The sequence below is a fragment of the Panthera onca genome, chromosome A2 (assembly GCF_046562875.1).
Source record: "Panthera onca isolate mPanOnc1 chromosome A2, mPanOnc1 haplotype 2, whole genome shotgun sequence".
NCBI classification, from domain to species: Eukaryota; Metazoa; Chordata; class Mammalia; order Carnivora; family Felidae; genus Panthera; species Panthera onca.
Window position 1 is genome coordinate 9902115 of NC_138340.1, and position 17264 is coordinate 9919378.

A 17264-nucleotide genomic window follows, 5' to 3' on the forward strand; every position below is an offset into this window, starting at 1 on the left:
ACAGCCAGTGACTGACCCCCTTCCCCAGGGTCTCAGCAGCCCTGGAAGGACCAAGGTGCTGGGGCCACCTTCCTCAAGAGGACTCTTGGCTTCCCAGGAATGGGAGATGGTCAGGAGTGAGCTCAGAAGGCCTTGCCAGCCTGTGGCCAAGCACCTCCCCTCTCTCTCCACTGTCCCAGCCTCCCTGTCCTCGGTGGGGCGGGGGCAGCGGGGGGGGGGGGGGGGGCGCTTGGAGGTGGGCAGGCAGGTACTCACGCTGACAGGCAGCCGAGAAGAGGCAGTCGTAGAACATGGTGCCCACCTGTCCCCGCCCTGCCCCTGCCCCCGTCCATCCAGGGGAACCTGCCCACGGTCCTCACTCCTTGCCCACCTCTTTGGGAACAGCAGGGTGCGTGGGCAGCTTTCTACCCGCAACCTTGGGGAGCTAATCCCTCCCGGTGGATGCAGAGCTCCCGGCTGCCCTCTTAGAATAAACACTCTCCTCCCAGCAGACATGGCCCAAGCAGGGCCTTCTCTGGGCCGGGGCCTTGCTCTGAAGTCAGGAGGGAGGCTGGTACCCGGAGACGCTATCGGGCAGGCGCAGGTCGAGTTTCATGCACGTCTCGCTGAGCGATTAACAAGGGAGCTGAGAAGGGGAGGGGCATGGGGGGCAACTGTCCTTGAGGGATGCTGGCTGGGAGTCCCCCGCCCCAGTCAGGATACCATCCATCCTGCCCCCTCCCTGTGGCCTGGCTTGGTCCCAGCAGTTCCAGAAGCCAGGGTAGGGTGGTGGGGCGCATATGTGCCTGCCTTCCTCCAAAGTGCTACCAGGAACTAAGCTGCCAGTGCCACCTCCCCGGGGAGTCCCTGGCAGGACTGGAGGGTGGTGGGCAAGGAGGAGGGCTACCTATCATGCTTCTAGTGCCCCAAGTGTTGCGCTACGGTCTTCCCGGGTAGCTGGAGACAGAAAGAACTTTTATCACCCCTGTTATTAGATAAGGCAAGCGACAGGGAAAGAGGAAGTGACCTGCTTAAGGTCACCCAGATGGGAAGTGGCAAGACAGGATGCTGGCCCAGATCTGTGCCCACGTAAACCTCACATTGTGCGTAGAATCCAGAGTCTCAGGTCATGCTTGGGCTGACACCCCAAGGGCCGTGGTAAACAGTGAGGGGGGGGGGGTCAATGGGAACCCCAGAAGGACCAGAGCATCGGGAACTGGGCCTTGGCTATGTGGGGACACAGGCTTGGGAGAAGAGCCTGGCCAGGGCAGAAGGGCAGTGCCAGGGAGCAGCGAGAACCTCAGGGACCAAGTCTGGAGCAGAGCTCAGGAACGTGTTATGCATTGGGGGGAGGGGGAGTGGTGGCCAGATGTGGGAGGTGGTTGTTGGGGGAGGCCTCTGATTGGCCACACGTGGGACACACATTGGGACAACCTCAGGCCTGCTTGGCCAGCTGCCTCTGCAGCCAGTTCCAGGAGATACCAATCCCTAGATCTGGCTAGAGTCCTCCCTCGTATCCACTTAGGCTTCCCGGAGCAGTGAGGGAGGCAGCCATCACTGAGATGGGCCCCTGGGAGAAACCTGAGAAAGCCCTGAGTCACGTGAGGGGCCTGGCACACCTGGCCGTCCGTGGGACACGGGGAGCCAGGCCCAGCCCAAGGAATGGCACCCAACCGAAGAGGTCTCTGACAGGTTTTGCCTAGTTCATGGTGGGCCAGTGACTGGAGGGCTGGCGCCAGCTACCTCCTAGGCCCGGGGCCTCCGATGAAAACGCCTTCAGTGGGACCTTCAGCAGGACCCTCGGCAGCTGGGAGGCCTGGGGACCTGCTGAGACCAGGGGATGGGGAAGCCCCAGGAAACAGTCTGGGATGGTCCTCAAGGCTGGGAGCCCCGCATCTGCCAGGCCAGGAGGGGGTGCCAGGCTGCACCATGAAGTAAGCAGGTGAGATTCCAGAGAATAATATTTGGATGAGGAGCTTCGTGTGTGTGTGTCTGTGTGTGTGCGTGCGTGTGTGCGTGTGTGTGTGTGTGTTGGGGCCTCTGCATCTGTCTGTCTGCTTTCTCCATTCTGGGCATGTGCATGAGACCAGGGAGGGCCCTGCAGCCTCAAGTCTATAGTCAGGAAGTGGCAGCTGGTTTCCTGTCCCTCAATCTGATGAGCATCACTTCCTCCCCGGGCCCTGCAACTTCCCCATTGAGACCTACTCACATCTCCAGGACCACGAGCTATGAGGGGGGAAGACTGAGGGAAGCCCCAGAGGCTTGATGACAAGCTGTCGTCCTCACGGACGACAGACGGGGCAGTCTGGCTCTCTCCCTCCCGATCCTTTGATCCTGGAAATGACTTCCGTCAGGCGCTCTTGGAGCGGCCTGTGGGTCCTGGGTCCCTCGTCTGCCCTGACCTTGGCTTCCCCGTCTGTAAAGCTCTCTTTTGGACAGAAGTCTTCCTGGACTCCCAAGGACTCCAAGTGTGAGCGAAGCAGGGAAGACGGGCTGGCCGCAGACCCTCCTTCAGCCCAGCCCTGTCTCCTGCGGGCCGGCTCAGTTTCACCTTCCTGCCGGTGGCAGCCAGGGCCCGCAGTGCCCTCCTTCCACCTCGAGTTTCGGCAAGAGGCTGGCAGCCTGTGAGGACAGGCACTTATGGATCTAGAGGGCTGGTCCTGAGCAGGGAAACGAGTTTCCTTCCCATCACCTCCAAAGACACCTTCGGGCAGAGCCCATAAAGTCTGGCGTGTGGTGTTGCTCTCAGTTGGGCTTCCAGCCTGGGCTCCAGGTTGGATCTGGCCCGTGACACCCCCCCCCCCCCACCTCCTCCCTGTGTCCCCCTGGGTCCCTGGTCAGCTCAGATTGCTCTGGCTCTGGAGGAGCCCCTGGCACCTTGCTGCAGCCTTGACTGGTGTCAGTTACCTCCCCTACCCCCGCTGCCGTGCCTGGGATGGGCTCACGTGACCCAGAGGCCACCCTTAGATGAAAAGAGACACTAACCCAGGAGAGGGTCATGGAGGAACCCTGGGAAATCACTGCGAGGGGATGGGGGAGGGGCCAATGGAGCAGCAAGTGGAATGACAAGGTACAGCCAACCTCCTCTTCCTCAGAACAGACGAAGGAAGCATCACCCAGTAACCCTTTGGGGGACGGGCTCCCCGCCACCGGGACAGGGAGCAGCGGGGAACAGAAAGCCCCCAGCACCACCGTGAAAGACAGACCAAAGAAGGAATCCCTAGTGTCACCCCCGCGGCCCGTTCACTGCAGCCCACCAGCATAGAGTGGCCCCACGGTATAACGGGGGACCAGGGGAGTGGGAGCAAAGGCCTGACCTCTATGCACCAGGGGCTTGCTCCCTGGGCATGCATCAGGGAGCACAGGAGAGGCTGGGGGCGGGGATAGAGGAACATGCCAGGAGTTGGGGGTGCCCTAGGGCCTGGAGCCATGTGCCCTTTCCAAACCCTTGCCCTGAGGGCCCTGGACCCCCAAAGCAGCAAAAACCAGCACCCAGGAAGTCCAGGGCCAATCAGATGCCCTGTATGCTGAGCGAAGTCCTCCGGCAGTGACAGGCGAGGCCTCCCGCCTGCTCTCGGCTGCCCAGGGCTGACCGAACGTGAAGGCTGTGATGGGTCAGGCTGGCACTCACGTGGGTGCTCACCAGTCATTCCACAAAGACCCAGTGGACAGAGCCCCGCCCTCAGGGATAAGGGGCTGGGCGTCATCACTTCAGGTGACGATGAGTGTTAAGAAGAAAAATAAAGCAAAGTCAGGAGACGGAGTGAGCCGTGCAGGGTGGGGAGGTGTGGGCGTCAGGGAGGTGGCATCTGAGCAGACACCAGAACAGAGAGGACGAGCCATGGGAAGGTTTGGGAGGGCAGCGCTCCAGGCAGAAGGCGCCGAGAGCGCAAAGACCTGGAGGTCAGACTGAGCCTTGTGGGTTTTTAGAGCCGCAGGAAGGCCAGTAGGGCTGGAGCAGGTGTGGGAGGGGGCAGGTGGGACCCGGTGGGGCTGGGAGGCTGGCAGATCTCCCAGCCAGAGTTGGAACGCTAGGCAATTGTCGGCAGGGGATGTAGGAAGGGCGGAGCTTTGAAAGCCCTTTCCTTGTGGGAGAGGCCACAGGGGGCCAGCTCTCCTCAGGTGAGAAAGCCAAGGTCAGGGTTTCTCAGAGAGGGTTCCCAGGGCCACCTGCCTCCAAATCACCTGGGTTGAACTGGGTTGTGATGCGATTAATCAATAGTTGCCATCAGGCTCCCTCTTGGGCGCTGTGGGGGTGGACGGTGGTGGGTGAGGGCAGGGGCTGGATCAGGGTGGGGGCCGTGGAGGTGGGAGAGATGGTCGGTGCTGGCAGCATTTAGGATGTGGGGCCAAGAGGTCTTGCTCAGGGATGGGTAGGACGGGAATCCAGGCTGGCCTGGGCCCGGGTGTGGTATTTATTAGGACGAGGAAGTCTCAGGAGAGGGCGGACTGGATGAGGGGAAAACATCCAGAGTTCCATCTGGCCATGCTGGCTTGGGAGGCCTGTTCAACCCTGAATGGATGGGTCACAGGTGGCTGGGGTTCAAGGCCCTGGCCCAGGGAGTGCTGTTAGCACCGAGGTGGGAGTGAAAGCAGACACACTGGACAAGGCCACCCTGAAGGGACGGGAGGAGGAAAACAGCAAAGGGGGCTGAGAAGGGAGGCAGGAAGTGGGCAGAGACCAGGGCAGGAGGGTGCTTCTGGGAGGAAGGGGACCAGTGTGTCAGGTGGCTCCCAGGGACCAAGGAAGCAGACCAGCAGACAGACAAGGTGGAGCTGTGGGCGACTCCCAACTGGGGCCCTGGGCGGGGGGTGAGGGAAAGGCACAGGCCAGCAGAGGAGAGAAAATGAGTTAAGGAAGGGAGGGGGAACCCTTCAAGGAATTTGAACTTAAAAGGAAGTGAAGCCATGGGCAGCAGCTGGAGGGGTGCAGGAACTGGGGTTTCTGGTTAAAATGGGAGCTGTTTCACTTTTGCAGGCTGGTGGGAAATGTGCAAGAGAGGGACTGAGCCACGAGGCCCTGGAAGGGATGGCCTGGGATTTTCAGAGCTGGTGGGCACAGACCCACCCTGAGAGCTGTGAGGCCAGCTCAGGGGAGATGGGGTCCTTCTTGATAAGTGATGGCGCCTGTCCCCAGTCCCCAGTGAGGTAGGCAGCAGGGTCAGGGATCAGGAGGGAGGAGTGAGATGAGATGATGGAGGTGAGGGTCGGCTTCTTGCAGAGTTGGGAGGTGGGGTATGCTGGTGAGAAAACCCAGCAGGATAACTGGGCAGTGCTGGGAACCTGCTGGAGATCTGCGACCTGGGGACCCTGGCCATGTCCATGGCTGGTGCTCTCAGCATGGCTCTCACATGACATCCCTCCAGGCCAGTCCCTGTGGTAAAGAGTCACCACTTTGAGCCCCTGCTTGCCCCCACCCCCACCCCTCTCTGGAGACCCCGACACTGCCAGGAGCCTAAAGGATGCTGCTCAGGGCTCCGGCTACATCCGCTCTGGTCCCCTGGGGTCATGTCAGTTGCCACATATCACTCTATATTGTCCTATCTTCCTAAACCTGGCCTTGACCTGCCCCTTCCACAGCCTCCCAGGATGGCTTTGCGATTCCCCCTCCTTCCCTTTCCATTCTGGAAGGATTGAGGGGCTTCAAGACATTCTCCCCCCGCCCTACTCCCACCCCATCCCTGGGTGCACACTGGAAACCACTGAAGATGCCCAGTCCTGGTCTGAGCTCTGCCTCCTCAGGGGCGTGACTCCCTGTCCTGACCCTCTGCTCCCAGTCCCTCCTGCTGGGCCCATCTCTAGGATGTGGGAAAGATGGTCCAGGCAGGAATCACGGACGCCACGACTCAAGCTTCCCGGCCACTTTCTCTACAGCCACAGGGGAGACTGCAGTGAGAAACAGGGGTCCTTGGCCACGCGATCAAGAAACTGCCCAACCAACAGCCTCCCTCGGCCCCTGGGTCCTGCCAGAAACAAAAAGGGTGCACCTCTGGGGAGGCCTCCCAGCTGACCTCCCCAAAGTGCCCCCACGAACGCCTCGCATGAAATGAGGGCAGGCTGTTCGCCCTCTGTCTCCAACAGACGTTTGCAAACTTTAAGTCCCCCGCCCAGTCCTTTCCTCAAGTGGCAGTTTACTTGGGGACAGAGACAGAAACAGCTCTAAGGGCCGCCCTGGTGGAAAGGAGTTCAGGCGCACAGAAGCCTCGTTGCTTGGCCTGACCCCTCCTTCCCCAGAAACGTCCCCCACCACGTCCCCCCCTCCCCCGGGAACCCCAGCAAGTTTGAAAGCTGCCGTGCTGTTGACAGGCACAGTGACAGAGGGAGGGCGTCCCTGTGCCCCCCTCCATCCAGGACGCAGGGCTCCCCAAAGTCCTGTCCGAGTCGTTCTCAGAGCACCCCCGGCTCCGAGGACATGTCCACTTACCAGAGACGGTGACCACGATGTACTGCTGGGACGCCGGGGTCGGGGTGGGGGCGCCAGCCGGCTGCGAGGGCGTGGGGGTGGCCGGGAGCTCCGTCACATACTGCTTCTGGCTGCCTGGTGGCTGTGCCTGGGGCTGGGGGCTCTGCAACTCAGTGACATATTGGGGCTGGGGGGTAGCCGCGGCGGCAGGCGGCTGGGGGGGCTGGGGCGCCGCTGCTGGCGGCGGTGGTGGCTGGGGCTGGGCCTGTGGTGGCTGGGATGGTTGTGGGGCTGCCTGGAGCTCAGTAACGTACGCTGGTGTTGCCATGCCAACAGTGGGGGAAATGATAATAAATAAGGCTTTTTTTTTTTTCTTCCTTGGGAAGAAGGGGGGGGGGAACAAAAAAAAAAAAAAAAAAAAAGAAGGAAAAACAAGAATTAATCTACAGGCGGAGGAAACCAGGGGCAGCTCCTGGCTCCCTAGAGACACGGTTAGGTTCATCGCTAACTTAATTAAATCCTGAGGCTGGTGGCCAGAGACAACCAACCCATCACTGCAGGGGAACTGGTTATGGACTGGGGCTGGCCCACGCTTCTTCCACTCACCCCTGTCCAGGGCTTCTGCCTTCTTCCTTCCCAGCCTCGGCTGCCTGGGGGACCCCTGTGTTAAAGGAGGGTGAGGGAGGGTGGGGTCTTGGGCCCTCACCCAGAGACAAATAGTACACTTCTCCTGAGGGCTCCTGCAGACTGGGCAATGTGCTGAGTGCTTTCTCTCCATTATTTCATTTTAAACTTTGCAACAACCATGCCTGGGTTTGGGTTTGCTCCTGCCAGGTGAGGAGCTGAGGCTCAGAGAGGTTAAGGAGCTTGCCCCAGGCCACACAGCAGGCTGAGGCTGAATCCTGGGCACTCTGAGCACCTGAGTAGCTGGCTAATTGTTGGAAGGTAAGGTCGTGGGGAAAGCTGTCTCGCAGCCAGCCTGCCCCAGTTCCCTACATGCCTGCTATTTGGACTTGGATTCTTGGCTGGGTATCATTCCCAGTGGGGTGCCAGACAAGGGAAGAGTGTTTTTGAGTCCAAAAAGCTCTTAGAGCAGCTTGTGGCCACAGAGGCTTTCAGGCCCTTGAATGGACCGTAATGGGTTACCATAGCAGATGTGAGCTCATCACAGGAAGAGTGCCCTTCCGAGTCTAGGGGCACCGGGCTGGGAGCAGGCCCCGGCCACAGGGCAGGCTCAGCAGTCACCGCTGACCTCAGAACGGGGCCGGCCCAACCAGGCAGAGGCAGCTTTTCTGGCTGCTGAGGGGTCGTGGGTCCCGCTCCCAGGTACTGGGCTAGGCACCCGCCCCTCCTGATGAGCCCGGTCCCTTCTAGCTGACCGCGCCCCTCCCAGTGCTAAGCCCCACCCCCGCAAGCCCCACCTCCCTCTCACCAAGCCCAGAAGATGGGCAAACGGTTTCCCGGGCCGCCGCCGCCGCCGCCCACACTAACGGGTGCCATCCCCAGCCCCTGAACATCTGAGGACAGCGGAACAAACACTGGGGTGGTTAACAGAAGCTCCAGCCCCCGTATCTTCGCGGCCCCTGCCAGCCCAGGGAAGTATTTGAGTTTGACAGCCCTGCCCGTGGTCGCCTGTGACACCCGTGGGCACTCCAGGCCCCGCTGGCCGCTGAACCAGAGGCTCTCCTGCGCTAACCCTTGAGCACCTGTGTGCCATCGCGCGCCAGCAGGCAGCCCTCCGGCCACTGGTGACGAGGAGTGGGATTTGCAAGGGGAAGGGTTTGCAAGTGGGATTTGCAAGGGGAAGGACGCGGGGGTGGGGGTTTGGGGGTGGGGACAACTCTTGGTTGACCGGAAGCGCCAGGAGCCCTGGCTGCGATCACCTCTGCACAGCAGCCCCATGACGGAGGAGCCACCATGGCCATTTTACAGATGAGCAAAACCGCGCCTAGGGTGCCCAGCAACTGGTAAGAAGAGGATTTGAACCCGGGTCTCTCTGAGCTCCAGATGTGTGCTCTTAACTGCTAGCCCCACCCCGGGAGCCAGGCGCAGGGCTCACTTACTTCTCTCAATCAGTACATAGCGTGTTCCCTGTTTTCCAGACGGGGATACCTGAGCCCCATGCACAGAGATTAAACACCTGCCACGCGCAAGAAAATGTCATCATCCTGCAGCCCCTGCCCTCCCAAAGTCTTCATGCCAGCATCAGAGGGGCTGCCTTATGGGGGCTCCTCACACCATCAGGTCCAAACTCCGGCCGAGCTCAGGTGCTCAAGTCACGGCTGCTGATCAGTGTCCGTCTGTTTGGGGTCAGAGCCACCTCGACACGAACCCTGACTGGTCTCTTAATTCATGAACACGTTACTGACCTTCCGCTGGGCCTCAGTTTCCCCATCTGTACCTGGGGATGAGGAGGACACTGAGGCATAGGGCTGGTGTAAAGGTCCGACGAGACAAGCCCAGCACCCAGTAAGCCCTGAGAGGTGGAAACCACTATTCTCCTTCTCCTTGAACAAATATCTGTGCCAGGTAGAGATGGAGGGGGAAGGGGAAAGAGGTCTTAGAAAAGAGGTGCCCAGGGGGACTCCAACCCTGGTGTTTGTTCATCAGCATCACCTACGGAGCTAGTTAAATGCAGGCTCCTGGGCCCCACTGCCCAGAGTCTGGGATGGCCCCAGAGTCTTGCTGTTTGAGCTAACTCTCCACCAGATGGTTCGAGGCAGGTGGCCCTGGGGGACGTCTGTGAGAAACCCTGGCCTGGGCTTTTCTGAGCCCCAGCTCGGCTTGCTCCTGGGGTACCTCCCACAAGGAAAGAACTTTAAAAGCTCCACACTTGCAGGTGCTTTCTCCTCCTTGAGGTGCAAAGCCCGAAGGCCTCATTCCTTCCACTCAGGGGCAGCGGAAGGGAGGGACAATGAAGGCTGAACAGCGAAATTGAAAAGGAGGAGGGGAGGGGCGCCTGGGTGGCTCAGCCTGTGAAGTGTCTGACTTCGGCTCAGGTCACCATCTCACTGTTTGTGAGCTGGAGCCCCGCAGCAGGCTCTGTGCTGACAGCTTAGAGCCTAGAGCCTGCTTCAGATTCTGTGTCTCCCGCTCTCTGCCCCTCCCCCACTCGGAGTCTGTTTCTCTCTCTCTGTCTCTCTTAAAAATACATAAACATTAATTTTTTTTTTTTTTTTTGAAAAGAAGAGGGCCATACAGGATCCCAAGTTTCCCACAATTGTGTGACCAGGGAGCCCTTTTCTTTCCATTCGTGGATGAGTAGGTTAAGCACTGTTTTGCAAGGTGCTCCCTAGACAGAAATAAGTCACAAATATTTATACGGCATGAGACCCCTGTCTTTACAGAGCAGGGCACACAGAACAAGGGAATCACTCAGCAAACCTGTTCCTTGGCAGTGAAACTGCCAAGAAAGTCGCCAATGGCTGTATCTATCTTTCAAAGTCAGTATCTGTTTTTGGAGAATGTTTGCCTCAATCATTGAATCAATCTGTGGGCAGGCAGCCTCTATTGCAACTATTCAACTCTGCCCTTGCAGTGAAAGCAGCCATAGATAATATGTAAATAAATGCACGCAGCTATGTGCTAATAAAACTTTATTTATAGACACTGAAATTTGAATTTCATATCCTATCACGCCAGGACATTTTATTCATGCCACACAATATTCTCCTTTTAGATTTTTCCCCCCAGTCTCTTAAAAGTGTAAAAATCATTCTTTGTTCACAGGCCACGCAAAACCAGGTGGCAGTCAAAGTTTGCCGACCTCTGTTCTGCATGCCAGATTCTACAACGAGATGGTTTACATCTTGGACAAGGCCCTCCGAAGGAAATGGAAAGAAAGCTCACTTTCTTCATCCGTAGAATGGCTTCAATGGGGAACTTGCAGGGGAACGGGGAATTTAAATATCATGCTGTGCGTTTCCTTGATCCTCTATAGCCAGTTAGTTTTTAAGACTTCTCTGTAATTCCTCCAAAACAGATCCTAAGACTGGACACTTCTCTCCACTTTCATCAGCCAATCCCAGTTGTCGGACCCCCACAACACTCTCATTACTGGCTCCTAGCTCCAGTCTCGCCTCTATAGTCTTTCAGATCCTTTGAAAACACAAATCCTATCTTGTCACTCTTGTATTCAGGAGGTTCCAAGGCTCCTATCACAGAAATTAAATAAAATCCAGAGCCCGTCCCAAGACCTCTGGGCCTTGAGGCATCTAGCCCCTCAAGTCTCTCCTTCTCACTTTGAATGTTCTAGTCAAACTGGCTCTTGCTCCGAGAATGTTCCATGCCTCCTCCTGCCTCAGGACCTTTGCACCAACTCTTCCACCTGATTGACATCCTCTCCTCACCTCTACTCCCCTTCTCCACTGCTGGCTGCCTCATATCATTCAGGTCTCAGCTTATATGTCACCTTCTTGGGTCTCAAGTGTGCCTCCCACCCCAAGTACTCTCAAGCACAGACTCCTGTTTTATTTTCTTCCTGGACCTCTATTTCCTTATTTGCTTCTTTTTTCTTTTTTTAAACATTTATTTTATTTTTGAGAGAGAGAGAGAGAGAGAGAGAGAGAGCAGGGGAAGGGCAGAAAGAGGGAGACAGAGGATACAAAGCAGACTCTGCTCTGTGAGCACAGAGCCCAATGAGGGGCCCAAACTGACGAACCGTGAGATCATGACCTGAGCCAAAGTTAAGAGTCAGCCGCTTAGCCGGCTGAGCCACCCAGGCGCCCCCCCCCCCCCCCCATTTTCTTATCCATAGTTCCTCTTCCTTCCATGACCAGAAATGCAAGCTCTCCCAGGGCCGAGACCTGGCCCGCCTTGCCCATCACTGACCTCCGGGTCCAGAACACTGACTGGCACGTAGTAGGGACTCAACTTTTACTGTCAAATGAGTGTCCACGTGCCAGGAACACACTGTTAATGAGTGTCAAAGGTCACTGTGAATCTACCAATGGACGAGACCTTGTCGAAGAGTTACTGCCTCCTGCCTCTGCCTGCCAGCAGCAGCCTTGTGCAGCAGGGCTGGGCAATGCCCCCTGGTCCAGAACGGGCTGCCCAGCCCAAGAAGAGCATGCAGTGTGCCGTTGCTGTCTGCAGGCTGCATCCCTGGGGAAGTCTGCCTGGCCCATCCCCGAGATGTTGAGATGTGTATGGGGAGGGGAGGGCAAGGACTTCAGCTCCAGGGACACCATTCCCACGACACCCACATCTCTGGCTCACCCAGCTGCCTCCTGGAAGCCTTGGGGCTGAGTCTGGGCCCAGGCCCAGGAGAATTTTTTTCTGTTTGGCTGCTCTCCTGAAGCGGGAGAAGGACTATTCAGGAGCGAGGGGAATAACACTTTCCCACTAGAAACTAGAGTCCTGGTATCCAGCTTCCCGGGATCTCTGTCATCTCTGTCATCTGCCCACACGGCCCAACAAGTGAGTCAACCTTTAAAGCCACTAGGCTCTCACCCAATTCAAAATGATAAAAATAAATACAAGCGGAGTAATTCAGAGGGCTGAGCAGGAAAGGACAATCGTGATAATAAGGGGAGCCGCTAACACAGTTTGAGCAATTACTCTGTATTTGATGTTCAACATGTATTCTTTCATCGGGTCCATAACACAGGAATATGAGATTAAGAGTGTTACCGATGGTCACTGTCCCTCGCTTGGACAAAAGGAAACTGAAGTTAGAGAAGTACAGTAACTCATCGAAGGGCACACAGCGACAGTTGATTGCGAGAAAGCAGCTGATTGCTTCCACAGGCGAACTAAACCAGTGCCCTCAACCCTAGTCACAAGACCCCTCTGGGCCTGGGCCCTTCAAATGTAAAAGTTATGGGGGGGAGGGGGCAGTTAACAAGCCTAGATAACTGCTAACATCGCCTTCTGCTCAAAGTTTGCCTTTCCAACGGGTGGTGATGACCTTTCTGGCGACTTGGTATTTCCAGTCTGGCTCTGAAAATTAATCTCTAACTTTCTGAACTTTCAAGGGGTCCTGTCACCTCTCAAAGAGGAACGGGTCTAGAAAAAGTCTCCGAGAAGTGAGACCCCCCCCACCCCTCCCCCCTTGTCTCAAATTCCCGACGGAAAGCCTTAGGAGAGCCTGAGACGATCCTTTTCCTCGAAGTTTACTGACTTTAAAAGAAAAGGGCTACAGTTTGCACACCGCCACTCAGCTCTGCTGATGCCGAGCTCCAAAGCAAGACAGAGAACAAGTAAAGTGGACTTGCCCAGCCGGCTATCTGAAAAAAATAAATCCTTCCCCAAGCAGGTAGATCCTGTTGCCCGCCAAAGCAGTTGCTCAGATTCTCCTGTAACAAACATGGAACACTTCCCCTTTCCTCTAATCTTGATGTGCCGCTCCTGCCCACGTGGCTCTGGAGGCTGGTACCTCCTCAGTGACATGTGACCCAGCTGACACCAACTTGATTGACACAAAAACATGTGTCTGGCCAACAGAGGCAGCTTAACAAATCTAAGAAACTTCCCCAGGCGCCATTTGCTTCCCGTTCCCAGAAAGGCAGACCTTGATGGGCAAGAAGGTTAGAAATCGTCCCATCTCCAGAAACAAGTCCTCTGGCCAGGGACGATACGAGGTCTAAGAGAGCAGCGCACAGAGAAGCAATCAAGTTTCTGTTCGTCTACCTCAGTCACCCCAGATCACTCCTCCCCTACCATGGGCTTCGACTTCTGCAAACCAGATCCTCCCGGCTGAAGCCATATTCCTAGCCCACAGTTTCGCCATGAAACTTTGTTTTCCTTTGCTTTCTCTCCGAGAATAAGAGAGATTTAGGAACAGACGGCAGTGTGGAAATCAAGATTAGCTAACAGTTCTATCAAACCATATTCAAAAATAGCACATAGCAGTAAAAGTTCAAAGATGAGGCCTAGAGAAATTCCTGAAAGGAGTCAGAAATCCCTGAAATGTAGAAAAGGGACGATGGCAATGATTCTCCCCACTTTACAGAATGGAAAACTGAGGCCTCAGATGTGGCAGACACGGAGTACTGGGAATGACTGGGGGGGGGTGGGGGGGGTGGGCTCTAAAGCGACGCAGCACAGGTGGCTTTCCATCCCTTTGGGAGGCTGTAAGGCCCTGGCGGCAACTGCCCCACCCGGTTCCCCCGCCACCGGCACCCGCCGGCCCCGCCCACACCTTACGACCTGGCCCCGCCCATTCACCTCCGCCCCGCCTCGCCCCTCCCTCGCTCCCATTGGCCCAGCCTCCCCAGGCCCGCCTCTCCGCACCTCCCAACATATAAAAGCCCCCCGCCCCGTCCAACCGACCTCCACTCGCCGCCGGCCTGCTAGCGCCCGCCCCTCGCGGGGGCTGGGCCCCGGACCCCAGGGGCGGGTGGTGTCGCCCCAGCCGGGCCCCGGCCCCCTCCCCCACGGCCCCGACAGTCGCCGCCGCCATTTTGACCGCCCGCCCCTTCCCCCCGGACTATGATTACAGCGACACCCGCCGCCCGGGCCCCGCCGCCCTCCCTGGCCGGGCCCGCCACCCCAGGGCCGCCCGGGTTACCTCGGCTTCTTCCTACTTCTGTCCGCAGAAGGGCTTTCCAGAGGTCTCGGAGGCGATGTTGGGAGGGGGACGGAACGTGCCGGGGTCCCCGGGCCGGGCAGGGGGGGGTGGGGGTGGGGGTCGGCCGGGCGGTTGTTGTTGTTGACTCGCGTTGCCGGGTTGCTTGGTCGCCACGACTACCGTGGCTATGGCGCCTCCGTTTCCCTCACCGGGGCAACTGTTGCTACCCACCCTACACACGTCATGGGCGGGGGCGGAGTCCCGGGTGATTGGCGGCGCCAGGAGAAGTGATTGGATGGCGCTAGGTCCTGCTGCTAAGCTATTGGTCCTAAGTCACGCTTTTCAACACCCTCTAGACTTCTCGGCGCTCTGATTCATCGGTGTGAATGTCCGTCAAAGGAAATTGAACCCTCAAAGGCAGAAGAACCCGTCACTCCCGCAAGGAAGCAGCGGCCTAAGAATAAAGGGGTGGGGTCTGTGAGGTTGGGATTGGCTTGCGGCTGTAAAACCTGCCTTATGGTTCAGCTAAAGGGATGTCAATCCATTCCAAAGGTTTGCCGCGCTCTCCAGCTGGGAACCGTGCGCATGCGCAGCACGCAAAGCCAGCTGGGAGTGGTAGTCCGCTCAGCGTACTTTAAACGCCTTACCAACTATAAAAGGCGAGAAAGGAAAGCTCTCTTCCTTCAGACTTCTTCCTGCCCTGGTGGGTCAGTTCCTCGCCTCGCGCGCTTACGTCACGGGAGGAATGCAGTGACGCGCGCGGCTCGTCTGTGACGTCAGCGGCGGAGCTGGGCTAGGGATTCAGTGACGTCACTGGGCGCTCTTCCCCTCCCCCCCCCCATTGCCCTACGTTGGTAAGATGGTCGTGGGATGTGAAGGCTGGGTTCGATCCCAGGTCCCATCCCTCGAGCAAACTTCCCCCGCCACCTCCGCCTAGACCCGGCCTCCGCGAGGGCTCCCGCCTCCCCCTCCTATCGGGCCGGAAAAGGTCACCGCTGCCGGGACAACCGCGGCTATCTCCGCCCCGCAGGCGGTGCGGACAGCCCTGGGAAAGGTCTCCTGCAAGCGGAGGACTTAATTAGAGGCTTCTAGCGCGGGCGATAAGCAAAGGTCGGCGCCCAGCACCCCCAGGGGAGTGCGGGCTGCTCACCAAGGCTCCACACCGCACCCCGACGCTCTTCCCCCTCCGTCGCGCCGCCCCCTCAGCGTCCTCCCTGCCTCAGTTTCTCCAGGAGAGAAGAGACAGAAGCGGGAGAGAAGAGACTAGGTTGAGGGAGCAAAAACTCAATCATCAAGATAAATGACATTCTATCCAATATTTTTTAAGTATCAAAATTAATGGGGAAAAAATAAATCCATGATGACCAAACTACCAAAATTTTAAATAAAGATAGGATCCTGCCAGGAGTGGGATCAGGACGAAGTGAGTCACGCAAGTGCTGGATCGGATCTTGTCTTTTACTTTTTCAAAAACATATTTTAATCATCAATTTTTTTTTTGCATTAATTTTGATTTCTCAAAATAGTAATTATCTTGATAAATGAGTTTTTTGCCCTCCCCCCACCCCCCCACCCCCGCCTGCCGCGCCACCCTCTTCAGTTTTGCGCCGTGGTCTCCACCAGAGACAGGAAAATGGAGAAAAAGCTCAGAGCCCATGGTTCTACTTGTAGTCCTGCTGTGTGACAGTGTGACAAAGCGGCTCTGTCTCTGAGCTGCTGTTTCCTGGTTCAACCAACTTCACCCCTCTTGTGTGCAAGGCCGGGGCTGTAAAAGTAAAGAAAGCAGACAAAACCTCAGGCTTTGCATTTTATTAAGAGAGACACAATTACTAGCGAAATGACTACATAAGATAGGTTTTTAAGGGGCTGTAAGAGTGACATGGGAGGGGGTGGGAGAGGAGTGACAGGATGCAGTGGCCTGTGTCACTTGAGGGAGGGGTCCTGCAGTCCTGAGTTGTGAAAAGAAGCAAACTCCATAAAACCCAGGTGGAGGGAACGGCGGGGAGGAGGGGAGGCGGGAGATAAACATCAGGCTGGGGCAGAATGAGCAAAGAGGAAAGCGTCAGGAGGTGAGGTCAGAGAAGTAAAGGCAGCCAGGTGATTCCCCAGAAACCCTCCACCTCCCAACAGCCCCGCAAAGTGGAATATCCACCCCCCCCCCCTCCGCCCCGCCCCACTAGACTGGTAAAGCAAAAAAGCAAATAGAGTCTCAGAGGTAGAAGGAGATTCTTCCGGGATCACACAGCTGGGAGGCAGCAGAGCCCAGACAGCCTATCTCCTTTTCTGGGCCTTTCCAATGTGCTTTGATGCCCCTGGGTGTGACCCTCCACAGTAGAGGAAAAGCAGCAGCAGTTTCAATCGGCCTGGAAATGCTTGAGGAGCCCCAGCCCTGATAAGTCCACCCAAGAATTAATGCGACTGGCAGGGCAGGCATAGGGTGGCCAGGATAAATCCCAGCCCGCAGAGCCATTCAGCCCCTGCAGCTGCGTCTGTGAGACAGGTGGAGGTCCCAGGGCCAGCCCTGTGTGCATGGGGGCCACGGGGGGGGGGGGGGGGGGACGGACCAGAAGCCCTATTGCCACCTCCCACCCATTTCCCCACCTCCCTGAAGTCCCTAACCCCCCAGTGAGCACAGCCAAGCCTGGAAATCATTTCTTCAATCGCAAATATTCATTATAAGCCTTTGTGGCAGGGAAGGCAGTGTGGGCTAGAAATGTTCTATTTTTTTTGATAGTGTTTGCATGGGTTTATAGATATAAAAAATTCCCTGAGCTCTCCATTCGAAATCTATGTCCTTTATGTATGTTATACCCCAATTTGAAACTTAAAAACACATGTTATATATACCATTGGAAGTCAAGTTACACTCTTGACCAACTCCTTTCTGAAACATTGGTAATTAGGGGGCCTGGGTAGCTCAGTCCATTAAGCATTCATTTCTTGATTTCAGCTCAGATTATGATCTCACAGTTCGTGGGATCAGGCCCCATGTCCGGCTCCTCGATAATGACGCAGAGCCTGCTTGGGATGCTCTCTCTCCCTCTGTCTCTTTCCCTCTCCCGCTTGCTCGCTCTCTCTCAAAAAAAATAAACTTTTTTTTTTTTTTTTAATGCAGAAAGAATGAAAGAATTAGAAAAAATGCCATTTTGGGGCTTCCGGGTGGCTCAGTCCGTTGAGCATCCGGCTCTTGATTTTGGCTCAAGTCATGATCTCATGGTCTGTTGAGTTCGAGCCCCATGTTGGACTCTGTGCTGACAGTGCAGAGCTTGCTTGGGATTCACGCTCTCCTTTTCTCTCTCTGCCCCTCCTTCCCTCTTCCTCTCTCTCTCAAAATAAATGAACTTAAAAAAAGAAAAAGAAAAAGAAAATTTG

The 17264-nt window shown here is 56.7% G+C and overlaps 1 protein-coding gene and 1 long non-coding RNA gene across 16 annotated transcripts in view; one reads left to right on the plus strand and one right to left on the minus strand.

Moving 5' to 3' along the window:
• The window catches only part of RFX1 (regulatory factor X1), a 32292-nt gene extending 17681 nt beyond the window's left edge, over window positions 1–14611 (minus strand). For 7 of the 15 annotated variants that reach the window (XM_060630437.3, XM_060630447.3, XM_060630438.3 and 4 more), the window contains exons 1-3: window positions 13893–14256; window positions 6989–7043; window positions 6404–6759 (exon numbers count right to left, since the gene is read on the minus strand). In XM_060630437.3, coding sequence (XP_060486420.3) covers window positions 6404–6710 — 307 coding nt within the window. In that variant the 5' untranslated portion in view covers window positions 6711–6759; window positions 6989–7043; window positions 13893–14256. Of the gene's footprint in view, window positions 1–6403; window positions 6760–6988; window positions 7044–13892; window positions 14257–14539 lie in introns of those variants that run through there. The other 8 variants (XM_078443320.2, XM_060630435.3, XM_060630443.3 and 5 more) reach the window with 8 other exon arrangements.
• LOC144615738 (uncharacterized) lies at window positions 13351–16449 on the plus strand. The gene is made up of 2 exons (XR_013554297.2): window positions 13351–13935; window positions 14249–16449. It is a non-coding gene; the product is annotated as an uncharacterized LOC144615738 (long non-coding RNA).
• The last annotated feature ends 815 nt before the right edge of the window (window positions 16450–17264 follow it).